This window comes from Malus sylvestris, chromosome 10 (assembly GCF_916048215.2).
Source record: "Malus sylvestris chromosome 10, drMalSylv7.2, whole genome shotgun sequence".
Taxonomy (NCBI): Eukaryota; Viridiplantae; Streptophyta; class Magnoliopsida; order Rosales; family Rosaceae; genus Malus; species Malus sylvestris.
In genome coordinates, this window is record NC_062269.1 from 527,531 (window position 1) to 541,286 (window position 13,756).

The 13,756-nt window shown below is 39.2% G+C and overlaps 1 protein-coding gene across 1 annotated transcript; it reads right to left on the reverse strand.

Annotated features, from left to right (window-relative positions):
- Nucleotides 1-7,724: 7,724 nt before the first annotated feature.
- Nucleotides 7,725-13,604, reverse strand: LOC126586627 (uncharacterized). Its single transcript, XM_050251534.1, has 9 exons — nucleotides 13,317-13,604; nucleotides 12,794-12,905; nucleotides 11,616-11,806; nucleotides 11,429-11,523; nucleotides 10,914-11,339; nucleotides 10,710-10,818; nucleotides 9,334-9,979; nucleotides 8,947-9,073; nucleotides 7,725-7,902 (listed from the first exon to the last, which is right to left on the reverse strand). The coding sequence occupies exons 1-8, from the start codon at nucleotides 13,449-13,451 to the stop codon at nucleotides 8,952-8,954; spliced, it is 1,836 nt and encodes a 611-aa protein (XP_050107491.1). The 5' UTR covers nucleotides 13,452-13,604; the 3' UTR covers nucleotides 7,725-7,902; nucleotides 8,947-8,951.
- Between the last annotated feature and the right edge of the window lie 152 nt (nucleotides 13,605-13,756).

Below are 13,756 nucleotides of genomic sequence, written 5' to 3' on the forward strand. Positions count from 1 at the left end.
TGCTTGGAGGGCTTGGGTGCGGGGCAATTAACCTGGAGATGGACACTTAGGGTGCGTTTATTGCATCGGATTATTTCAGACTATTAGTTTTAAAGACTAAACGGGATTAGCTTGGAATGGACTAAGGGCTGGTTTGGTATTGTTGTGCTTTGAAAAAAAACTGCTTCTGCTGTGCTGTGAGAATAAGCGGCTGTGAAATAAAACTGTAAAGTGTTTGGTAAACTTTTTTGTAAAAATGCTTTTGAAAAAAAAAAAAAGTAGTATTATAGTGTTTGGTAAACTTTTATGTAAAACAGATGTGAAAAAAAGCCAGTTTTTCAAAGCTGGGTTTTGCAGCTTCTTGTTTTTGGTTTTTTTCACCCAAAACTGTGAAAAAAAAGCTGAAGCTGAATGTTTACCAAACACAAAAAAGCTGAGCTTTTTTCAGAATCACCTCATTACCAAACCAAGCCTAAGTAGTATAAGAATAATGAAGCGTTTGATCCAGTGTCGGATTAAATTTCAAATTAAATTATTTCTAAAATTTAGATTTTTTTTTTCGTTTTTTTAGCTCTCTCCTATCTCTACCGTTCTCTCTCGTCGCACCAGAAAAAAATTCTCAAATTTTCTCGAATTCTCAGAAACTAGACTAAACCAATTGTTCATCTATCTTCGCACCAGACAAAACTTCTCAATTTTTCTCCAATTCTCAGAAACCAGACTAAACCATGCCCAACGAAAAAAATCAAGGGAATGAGTATTGCAAAGAAAAGAAGAATCGCAAGAGGGAATTGAGATTTCCTGTGGGCGCCGGTATTCGACAGCGACAGAGGATAAGTATTCGACAGAGGCACGATTTCTTCCCACTGGATGATCCGTTGCTGCTTGACTTTCTCTCTTATCTATCTTCCCACTCTGAATTTTGAGACTTAGGTGGTGGGGGCTGCGTATGGCCGTACAGGCATGAGTGGGGATCGGAGTTGCAAACAGCACGGTGTGGGGATCGAAGATGTAGATGGCGCGCAGTCGTGCATGACAAAGACGAGGACGTGGCGGAAAGACCGTATTAGCTACTCCCAAGGTATTTGGGGGGTCTCGCTAGGGCCGGCTAAGTAAGGTTTTAGTCAGAACGAGTGAATGTTAGTTTTACTAAAGTTAGCTCCTTGCAGGTAACAAATATGAGACTGGGCTAAACTTTAGTATGTTGGAGAATAATTCAAAAATAAACAAAAATAAAAGAAATTTTAATATTTTATTAACCAAAATATACTTGCTATACAAAACGAAAATTACACTATAAATATAGAAATTAATGTTACTAACTTGATTACATAAGGTAGAGGCTAGCGTAAAAGCTATGTCATTCGAACAATATTTTCATCCCACTCATGTGCTTGTGGTTCTATAACGTCTGCTCGACCAGGATTTAACTACCTAATTCTACAATCCGTATTGGATTCTAGAACTCTAGCGAATTTGCTTTTTGTGTGTTTACTCTCTAGAAAATTCGTACAGAAGGAAAGAGCAAGAAAAGATGATCCATTTGGAAACTGTGATTGCAGATATATAGGCCACCCTTTCAAATACACTGAAGGTACACAACTCTTTCTAAGAGCTGTGTCTTTGAATCAAAACATTTTTAATTAATAAATTAATTAAAAACTTAATCCGAAAATTAAAATTAATGAATCAGATTAATTAATATTAATTGTATTTAGGCTATATTAATTAAGCCTGATCCACACAACCATAAGGCCTAAGCCTTCAATCCATTTCCAAACGGCCCATGTTGTAATTACTAGACTAAAGCATTAAATCTATATAAAGGCTCTTGGGAATCTTGTTTTCCCCAATGTGGGACAAGAGTCTCAAAACTTCCAACATAGTCTAGTTTAGTCCAGTGATAGTTAGTGAGAAAAACAAATATTCTCTAAGGCCATCTCCAACCGAAGGGTTCAGAGGGCCAAATGACCGAAAATAGCCCGAAAACCTTCTCCAACCGAGGGCTTGGCCAGAGGGCTTTGGAATCTGAGAGGGCCCCACGGAATTAGAGAGGGCTAAAGGGCTTGAGGGCTGGCTGGCTGGCTATTATTTTTTTTAATGTTTTGTTATTTCTGTCGATTATAACCGACAGGATTTCTTAAGAAAAAATTCAAATGCAACGGCTAGTAGCCGTTGCATTTGTTTTTTTTTTTTACAGTTTTATTATTATTTTTTATTTACAAAATTTTTCATATAACTTCTATTTCACAAAATTTATTTCATTATTTTTTTAAATTCCATTTTTTTTCCTATAACTTCTATTTCACAAAATTTGTTTCATATTTTTTTTAAATTCCATTTTTTTCCTATAACTTCTATTTCACAAAATTTGTTTCATATTTTTTTTAAATTCTATTTGTTTTCCTATAAATTCCTAAGCCATTATACAACATTAAATTAAATTATGTTTGGCTCTTTGGCCCTCGGTTGGAGACGGTTTTTTGTGAAATGGCTAAAACGAACCATCTGGCCCTCTGGCCATCGGTTGGAGAATGAGGCAAATATGGCCCTGTATTGTTCATTAAAATATTAATATCTTGAAGAATCTTGGAGGGCCAGAGGGCTAAAACGAGCCATCTGGCCAGCCATCGGTTGGAGATGGCTTAAGATCCCAGCACCAGCAGGTCTTTATCTGGATCTTTGGATCTTAGGTTGTCAAAGACGAATTTGAATCACATTAAAAGAAACATAAAAGAAAATCCTAATTAACTAGAGAAATGGAAACATAATCCTTATGGGACAAGAAAATATAAAATTAGTCAATACTTATAAACCCGAATATTCCGATGGTTGTAGCGATGGGATTTGGATCCTCTCCGGAGCTAATGGAGAGGATCCTCCTAACCAATCATCGTGGGCCGTTGGATTTTTATCCAACAGCTATAATTATTATAACTTTAAAAGGATCCCCTATTTGTAACCGTTGGATTTTTATCCAACGGCCCACGATGATTGATCAAGAGATCCTCTCCATTAGCTCAGGAGAGGATCCAAATCCGTAGCGATGGTTGAACATGAATTTTCTTTCTTGCGTGGTCTCTTGCCAGCCGTCCATCGTTGTATTTTATGTAATTTTAGCCACTTTAATCGACCCCTATTTTGTCCTACATTAGCCTCTCCCAACAATAACAACAACAACAACAAAGCCTTTTCCCACTAAGTGGGGTCGGCTATATGAATCCTAGAACGCCATTGCGCTCGGTTTTGTGTCATGTCCTCCGTTAGATCCAAGTACTCTAAGTCTTTTCTTAGGGTCTCTTCCAAAGTTTTCCTAGGTCTTCCTCTACCTCTTTGGCCCCGAACCTCTGTCCCGTAGTCACATCTTCGAACCGGAGCGTCAGTAGGCCTTCTTTGCGCATGTCCAAACCACCGTAACCGATTTTCTCTCATTTTTCCTTCAACTTCGGCTACTCCTACTTTACCTCGAATATCCTCATTCCCAATCTTATCCTTTCTCGTGTGCCCACACATCCCACGAAGCATCCTTATCTCCGCTACACCCATTTTGTGTACGTGTTGATGCTTCACCACCCAACATTCTGTGCCATACAACATCGCTGGCCTTATTGCCGTCCTATAAAATTTTCTCTTGAGCTTCAGTGGCCTACGACGGTCACATAACACGCCGGATGCACTCTTACACTTCATCCATCCAGCTTGTATTCTATGGTTGAGATCTCCATCTAATTCTCCGTTCTCTTGCAAGATAGATCCTAGGTAGCGAAAACGATCGCTTTTTGTGATCTTCGCTAGATTGCTCCGGTCATTAGTGTGGATAAGTATATAAATGGATAGAGATAGGAAAGCAAACACCAGATGTACGTGGTTCACCCATATTGGCTACGTCCACGGAATAGAGGAGTTCTCATTAATTGTGAAGGGTTTACACAAGTACATAGGTTCAAGCTCCCCTTTAGTGAGTACAAGTGAATGATTTAGTACAAATGACATTAGGAAATATTGTGGGAGAATGATCTCATAATCACGAAACTTCTAAGTACCGGCGTGTGGTATCGTCTTGACTTGCCTTATCTGTCTCGTAGGTAGATGTGGCATCTTCTCTAGAAGTACTATTCCTCCATCCAGGGGTGGTATCTTTAACTAGTGGAGATGCACAAGGTAATGTATCAATTTCACTTGAAGCTTACTTGTAGTTTCAGGCTTTGTCAAGCGCGATACAAACCATGTAGTAGGAGTCCCCCAAGTCGTCGAGCTAGGGGATCTGCTGAAAGATGTGACAGACAAGGTAAGCAATCAAAGCTCCAAGCAATCAGTCCCATATCAGAACTTTGATTTCGAGTTCCGGTTGATTGTTCACATTCTCCCTATCTTGCAGGCAGCATGAAGGATAAAGAGAAGAAAAATGAGAAGAGATGATATGGGATACTTTTGTTTTTGAAGAAGTAACTTTCCACAGGCTTATTCTTGAACTGGGCTAGAGGGTTTTCTGGTTTCCTCCAGAGTATTAGGCCGACTGAAGAATTTGAGGGTCAAAACAAGTCCATCAAATCTATAGTACGTTCGACCCTGCTGATATGGGATACTTTTGCTTTTGACAGAGTAGTGGATGTATCGGCACGTGTGCTGTTACGCTTGTCTCCACATGCTTCCTTGTATCCTTCTCACTTGCCTTATCTGTTCCTCAGGCAGATGCGGTATCTTCCCTGGAAGCATAAGATGTTGAAGATGAGTACTCGAGAGCAATGCCAGGTAAGTAATCAAGTAAGGGGTTCCAGGCAGTCAGTTCCTGACTGGAAGCTTGATTCCAAGTGCTGACTGATTGCTCTCTTTCTCCTTGTCTTGCAGGTAAGAACAAGGCCAAAGAAAAAGGCAGGGAAAAAGCATGATATGGGATACTCTTGCTTTTAACCCTGATGATATGAGATATTCTTGCTCTAGTATAGCTTGTTTGCAGAGGTATTATCAGGGGGAAAGAAAGCTCAATATTTCGAAAGGCTTCTTTGGGAGTGCCCTCTCAAATATGAGGAATGGTTAAGCATTTTTGCAGGTCTGCCTGTCCGTTAGGGATGGAGGTCGACATATATATGAGTCTCCCTAACAACAAGTAGTAATGTTATTCCTTTACCCTGCTTGGTCATAGCATGGTAGTGGGAGCTGCCAGCTTCACATGTTTTAACTCTGTCAGAGCACTTTGAAAAAGTGATCTGTGGTATCTGGAAAGCTGATGTTGCATGTGAAGATTACAGACAAGCTTTATCCAAGGAGATCCGGCTCTTGAAGTTGGGAAAGTGGTGCCTCTTCGGTTTTCGAACAAGCAATCCTATCGGAGATCTGGCTCTCGAGATTTGGAGAACGATGCCTTTTCGATTTTTGAGAAAGCAATCCTGCTAGGGGTCTGGCTCTCGAGATTCGGAGAGCGGTGTCTCTTCGATTTTTGAGAAAGTAATCATGTTGGGAGTCTGGCTCTCGAGATTCGGAGGGCGGTGCCTCTTCGATTTTGGAGCAAGCAATCTTGTTGGGAGTGTTTTCTCGAATGTGAGAAAATGTTGGGCATGTTTGCTAGTCTACCTTGCCACGAAGCACAGAGGTTGACATACAGGGACTTTCCAATTATCCAGCAGTGGTACTGTTCCTTTACCCTTGTGGGTAATAATATGGTAGCTAGACCTTCAAAATTTATGTGTCTAAACTTTGTTAGTGCTGTTTCTTTGCTATTCTTTTACCCTTCTTGGTCAGAGCGATGTAGTAGGAGCTGCAAGCTTCACGTGTCTCAACTTTGTCAGAGAACTTTGGCAAAGTTATCTGTGGTACCCATGAGCTAATGTTGCGTGTGAGAAGTGGGTGATTGACCAGTAAGATTCATGTGCTTTCTACTTCACCAGAAATCTTCGACATAATGCCCATAATTTCCGCAAAGCTGAGTGTGCGTGTGATAGGTGCTGACAAGGCTGGAAAAGTAGGTGCCTCTAGGATTTCTGAGATCGGCCCTCGTGGTCTCTGAGCAGCCCAGCTTTTGAGAAAGCAAGCGCCTCTTCGATTTCTGATATCTGCCTTCGTGGTCTTTGAGCAGCCCAACTTTTGAGAAAGCAAACATCTCGTGGTCTCTGAGCAGCCCAGCTTTTGAGAAAGCAAACGCCTCTTCGATTTCTGAAGCTCCGTCGAGTGCAGATTTTTATAGAGGCTGGCATTAAGTTCCAAAGCACACTTGAATCTCCACCAGTAGAAGCTCCATTCTTGCACTTCTAAGATCTTAATTTGTCCGACATCTTCTCTCTTCAACACCTTTGAAAATGTCTGGCCCCTCCGATCGTCGTTTTGACTTGAACCTTGTTGAAGAGGCAGCCACGCTTTCTCCAGACAACATATGGCGCCCATCCTTCGTCTCCCCTACTGGTCCTCTTACCGTTGGGGATTCCGTGATGAAGAATGATATGATCGCTGCGGTAGTGGCCAGGAACCTTCTCACTCCCAAAGATAACAAACTACTTTCCAAACGGTCTGATGAGTTGGCTGTTAAGGATTCTCTGGCTCTCAGTGTTCAGTGTGCAGGTTCTGTGTCTAACATGACCCAACGCCTATTTGCTCGAACCCGCCAAGTTGAATCATTGGCGGCTGAAGTGATGAGTCTCAAACAGGAGATTAAAGGGCTTAAACATGAGAATAAACAGTTGCACCGGCTCGCACATGACTATGCTACAAACATGAAGAGGAAGCTTGACCAGATGAAGGAATCTGATGGTCAGGTTTTACTTGATCATCAGAGGTTTGTGGGTTTGTTCCAAAAACATTTATTGCCTTCGTCTTCTGGGGCTGTACCGCGTAATGAATCTCCAAATGATCAACCTCTGCTGCCTCCTCCTTCTAGGGTTCTGTCCAGTACTGAGGCTCCAAATGATCCCCCTCCAGTGTCTGCTCTTTCTGGGGCTCTACCTACTGCTGAAACTTCTCCTAAGCAACCTTTGTGAAGACTCCCTCTTGTTTATTTATTTTGACTTATGTATATGTACATATTTGTGACTTATCGGGGATATCAATAAATAGTTTTCCTTCATTTCAACGTATTGTGTTAAATACACCAAAGCCTTATTCGCTAAGTTCTTTGAATTTTCTTTTGTTGAAGCTTGTATGTTGAAGCTTTGTGAGTGGAGCATGTAGGTTGAGGTAGTATTCCCTTAATTTCCTGAGTGAGGAAAACTTCTCGGTTGGAAACTTGGAAAATCCAAGTCACTGAGTGGGATCGGCTATATGAATCTTTGAACGCCATTGTGCTCGGTCCTGTGTCATGTCCTCTGTTAGATCCAAGTACTCTAAGTCTTTTCTTAGAGTCTCTTCCAAAGTTTTCCTAGGTCTTCCTCTACCCCTTCGGCCCTGAACCTCTGTCCCATAGTCGCATCTTCTAATCGGAGCGTCAGTAGGCCTTCTTTGCACATGTCCAAACCACCGTAACCGATTTTCTCTCATCTTTCCTTCAATTTCGGCTACTCCCACTTGTAAAAAAGTTGTCAAACAAGATTGAAAGCACGAAAACTTTAACATGATCCCTTTGAGCACTGGCATCTTGATACACACCAAGCCACACAATCTCTGGAAAGCACGAAAACTTTAACATCATCCCTTTGAGCACTGGCATCTTGATACTCACACTTCAAAGTCGGCATAATTTTCTTCTTGCATTACAAGCTCGCATGAATGGTTAACCTTGAAACACACCAAGCTACACAATCTCTGGAACCCACCACAGATTGAAATAAAACTTAAAAAGTTTAATTGATATAATCTGAAATCTCAAAGTTACAGCAGAGAAGTAGACTTTATATATTCTAATAGATCTAATAAAGTACAAAAAACAACTTTTATTCCTCCACAACAATCAAAAACGCCAACACTTCCAATCTGAATCCCTTCTCTTCAGAATAGTACCTGAAACAAAATTTTCATATTTCACATCCAACAAGATTTTGAGTACAATACACCTACCTTCTTTTGAGAAAATAAAACTACAACAGCAATTTTGATTGTTGAATTAAATGCTCAATGAATCTTGGACAATAAATCACATCCGTGGTTTCAATAACAGTTTTCAACTTAGTTTTTCTGAGACACAAGCTATTAATGATAAACTTCAGAAAAGTGTAAATATGCACCGCAGTGGCTCGGTGTTGAACTTATCTGAATACCAAAAAAATGAAAATTTCAATCAAACAACTTATATTGAAGACAAAGTACCAACTGCAGCAGATCTATCAATAGAAATATCGCGTAAAAAACTACCAGAAAAATTTATCAAAGATATTATAGGTATTGAAACAACTGAATGCATGGTTGTCAATATAAATGCTGAAAGAGAAAAAAATTTAAAGGAAACATCAGGAGCATAACATCATTTATTTTTATTTTTATATCAATCTACTAACAGGAGTCCAGGACTACCATTTCTCATCATGAAAGTAGAAGTAGTTATGAGTCTCTCACAAAGGCAGCATGCTATGGCAACTAGTCCTTACCAACTGTTTTTGGTGTGTGGAATAACAAGGGACAATGGATATCAAAATTTAATGTGTACAAACAAACAAACATAATCATAAAACAGAAACACAAAAGACCAAATCACACATCACATATACAAGAAATTACTTATTAATCATGGGGAAAATATGAGAAATATGAAAGCAGACACAAAGGTGAGGACAAAAGGAAGAAGAATACATAAAATTAAGTTTAAAATCTACTATTCCCTTTTATTTTTTTACGTTAAAACTTTACTTTTTTGTATTTTATTCTTCTTCTCTCCTCTTTCTATTACCATCTCCATCTTCCATTTCCTCTATCTGCTAATTAGAACAAAAGCACAAGCATAACTAACAAACAGGCTCCTAGAGACTGAATCCACTCAATCAAGGCATTAATAAGAATGCTTTGCCCTACATCTCTTTACTACCATCAAGAAGAGTCAAGTATACTAACCTCTCTCATCTCCTGGTTTTATCAAGAACCTCTATGTATCTCTTTGGGATTCCATATTGTTCAATCATATGCTTTGCCAGATCATCAATCACGCCACCTTGAACCAGAACCTCATGCCCTTTCTTACCTGAAAAGAGAAACATGTGTTCATAAGAAAACCAAGGAAGGAATCCTTGAAACATCACAACAAAATACTATTTCCAGACAACCAAAACTGGCAACAGGATTTATTACCGTTGGAGAAAGGTTATAAGAACTTTAAACAGTAAGCAGCAGTATTCATTCATTAAGACTAACGTTGCCAGGCTACTAGAAAATTTTGAGGGAAGAAGAGAAAAGAATACACATCACTAATATCAATTCAATTAACACAACAAAAAGCTGCACCTGGTAGTTCAGCCACCGTTGTGCTGCAAGCAAACTTCTTCTGTAGCTCTGATGCCAAAGCTTCAGGATCCACCAAAAAGGATTCCAGACCTGATAATTTGGTCACTTTCTTGTTACCTTGCCGCCTTTCTGTCATTATCTGTATTGTTTTCAGACCACCTTTACGAACAACCGACTCACTTCCCCTCGTCACAACGTGATGGGCTTGCATCCTGTTTACAAATGCTGCTCCTAAATCTCTCTTATGAATTTCTGTTGGGTACATTGCACCTTTTTTTATGGCTCCCTTGAATAGTGCATCACATAATATTGGATCCAACACCACAATGGATTTATCTAAGGGCTTAACCAGGTTTTCTTTTTCAACATATGTAAACACAATATCTGTGGCATCTGAAGCACTGTAAAGCTTTCCTGTGTCGGCCCCAACAGAAGCTAGTATGGGATTGACATGTACACTTGATTTATAGATCTCAGCCACTTCAAGCATTTTGAGTGACCGCCCTTCACTGACAGTAGCAACACCAGTTTGAACAGTTTTCTCCACTTCTCGTTTCTCAGGCTTAAAAGATGAGTAATCTGAATGCTTGCGGTTAACCGATAACAATACAGACTCCTTTTTGTATTTATCTTCTTTCACTGAAATCTGCATGTTTTGGAGCCAACATAGTGCAAACAAAGAGAATACAGATTAATCTCAGAAAACTGAACTGCTAAAAAGCACAGAGTACAGGAACACCAAAACTTAATCACTTGCTTGTTTTAAATTTCCTACAAAAAGGTTACATCTCTTTCCGAATGCACTAGAGTTTCTGTTTTTATTTTAGAAGCAAAACTTTTTTTATTTTTTTTCACACACCAAGGGGCATATCGCCCACGTACGCACTGTATATAGCAATTGAAATAGAAACAGAACAAGACTAAGCGCAATCACCATACAATGCTGAAACCCAATAAAGAAAGACTATATAACCGATTTACTGAAATTCAAGTTTTCCTTTTATGCTAATTGTGTATTGATTTTGCCGAGAGCTCATAGAAACCTAGGATAAAAATATAAGTCTCTCTTCCACTTGATAATGGAAATTCCGATTAACAGAGCTGAAACAAATAATGCCAATGCTCAAAATCATTTTAACACATGTGAATAGATCTGAAAACATTTAAACTTACTGCTTCATCTATACCCTGAATACAATAATGCAACATCATTTATGCATCCTATTCAATACGATCACTCGGTCCACTTCATGGATCATACAGCACCTCTTAGAAGTTTAAAACTCGGTGGTTTGCATAACAAGCTCCCAAAAGTGACAAGGTTAAAACACATAAGGGTTCTCTTTCAAAAAGAAGAAAATGAAAGAATTACGCACCAAGCCTGTAGAAGATTTAGCTTGTAACCACTTTGATAATTTCTTGTATGATGATTTCTTGATGTCGAGTGTGATGCCTGAAGGCCTACAAGGTAGAACGTGGTTTGACCTGCAGAAAGCAGAAAGCAAATGAGGAAATTTCTATAAATAGGGCATTTGCCCCAGAGAGAGCATGGAGACCAAATATCATGTAACATATTATACCACAGTGTGCTGCCAGGCATAGGAAGGTCTTTATCCTTAATAGTTGTATGCAATGCTTGCAAAAGGCATTTTTCCAGAAGCATATCCACATCCTCAGTGGAAAGAGGATGTTGATCCTCCCCATTAGACTGATCAGCAGAATGATTATCTGTTACCTTCAGATCACCTACATGTGCAGTTATTTCTCTAGCAATCTCGTCCCCAACCTCGATCTGTGCCTCTGAAGTGGAACTAGGTTCAGAGTGCACGTCCACATCAACAGGTTGTCCAATTTCTTTTTCATTACTTCCATTCTCTTGGTCATTTGAACCTTCAGTTGTGCTAGCATAAGATTCAGAAATTTGCGATGATGACAAGGTAGGATCCTCAAACACAACATCTTCATAAAAGCCTGCATTTGGAACATAAGGGCCCTCAACTGATTCCCTGGAAAGAAAGAAAAAAATCTAAAAACATTACTTATAGAAAACTTTAATTATTGACCAATCATTTAGTCAGTAACCCCCAATACTTGCCAAAGTAAGTCACGATAATAGTGAGTAATCTTTAAAGCCTTTCCTCGCAACCCGGCTGTTAACGCTTCAGTGCTGCTCATAGTGGTAGTCCCCACCTGTAGTGGTTTTCAAAATAAGAAAGTCCCTATCTTTATTTGAATAAATAAATGAAGTGAAGGTTTGTCCGACAATCTATGAGGAAGCTTACAGCGATGGGAGCTGGGTTTCCTGGAACTTTTACTGCCCAGGTTTCTCCAGCTGTAAAAGAAGGTAGACCTTCAGCAGGTATGCTGATACCAGGGAACATCAAATCCGCCCCTCCAATGATATATCGGGAAACCTCACCCCCTTTCAGCATGAAAGAAGGCAAGAGCTCGGGGACCTTCCAGAGTGCATAAACTGAAACGGGAAACCATCAACCAAAAAATTGTGAATATCTTGCATAAAACCTGAGCATAGCGTATTTTTCATGATTGACCATTGTCTACCACAGACTCCTCCAATTTTTTATTAGTCCAATTACGAAGTTAAAAATCAAGGTCAGGGGTTTAAACTTTTGAGGTTCCTATATTCTTTAGAAGTCATTGCTAAACATACGGCAAATTTCTTTACTCCTATTATTCCAAACTGAATTAGGGGGCAAACTTCTCAGCTATTTACTTTTATTTCCTTTATTAGTGTGCAGGTGTGGTGCATTCCGAAAAATCTTTGAGATACAAACCCACATAAGATTGATTCCCAATCAAGCATCAACACTTTGTTAAAAGTTAAAACTACGCAAAGATTCAATTATTGGAAACTTTACAATCATGGAAGACTTTTGAACGCTACAACTTAACATCCAACCTCAAAAACCATGAAAACAAGCCATCCTATTTCTAAAGAGAAACAAAATATAGTTCTTTGAATAACAAAAATTACACTTTCGAACTTCAATACAATAGTTTATTTAAGAATGTCAGAAATAGGTTTCACTAATGGAAATAGGGAACTCCAGTAGTAAATGCGACTGCACAAAAAGCAGTGACATCAAATTCATTTGCAACAAGTTTACCCAAATAAATCCTAAACTAAGCACGATGTAATGTCGGACAATTAAACTTTCAAAACTTACAACAAGAAAGAATATATGTTACATTAATTGATTTGTTTGATTACATCATGTATTGAGAATGATTACAAAATCAAATTAGTGTGTCTGCTACCCATGCTTGTCTCAAGAAGGAAATTATCAATTATACTGTAGATACTTCATTAGTGTCAAACTAACATCATATTCATTCGAGAGAGCGCTACGTAGTCAGGTGCGGTACATACTAGAAAGAAATATGAAAACCCAGAAACCAAACTGCAGTTTAAAGAAGGAATAATTGAAAAAGATGATACCTGTGGGAAAAATGTCTGTGCCGCGCCCATCAATATCAAAAAATATAGGAAAGCCCCCCTCCACCCCATATACATGAACACGATTTTGAAACTTTGAAACTGATATCTCCACCTAGAGAAATTTAATAAAAAATATTCAGTTGTCAGTAGCTAATAAGATTTTATCGTGAGTTGAAGCACTCGCTGCAAATGGCAATAACTAGTAGTAAGAAAGTCAGATTTCAATTGAGAATGACAATAACCAGTCCAATACGAATGACAATAAAAACAATCCGAAAAGAAGTCTAGAGTCTGCAAAACACATAGAAGAGCTAATCTCGGAATAATCTAAATCCGAATGAGAATGATTTCGTTATCAATTAATAGAAACCATTGAAAGTATTGAAATTGGATCGAAATTAATCAATTGTACAGTCTACAACTCAAGGCAGCCGTAGCACACAAACACTAAACGGGTCATTTGTAAAATATAAATACCCAATTAATCGACAAACAAAATACAAAACCACCAATTTAAAGGGACCTTGGGAGGGAGTAAAGAATCGATATCGGAGTCGGAAGCTCGGGGAAATTTGTCTTTGAGATTCCTCTTGAGCTTCTTCCTGTCAGCCCCTGAGAGTCTTTGGTGTGACCTTGCTTCAACTGCCTTCTTGAACATCTTCCTTTCCTTCTCTCTGAATTCTTCAAAGAGTGGGCGGTTATTGTTTCTGTGTTTTCACAATCGACTTTAGCAAACAGTAGCCAGTCCCCCAAAAAGTAAGTTTGTTTATTGGGGAGTGGAAGGTACTGGAAATTTAGGGCGGTACATGTGGCTTGCTATTACATTATTAATCACCGCCCCAGCCCAATTCAGGGAAACCTATTTAACCTGTTTACGATTCTGTCAAAATGGTACGTGTGACGGACGGCACGTAACGCAGTGTGAGGGTGCGTTTGGTACGGGACGGAACGGACGGGAAGGGA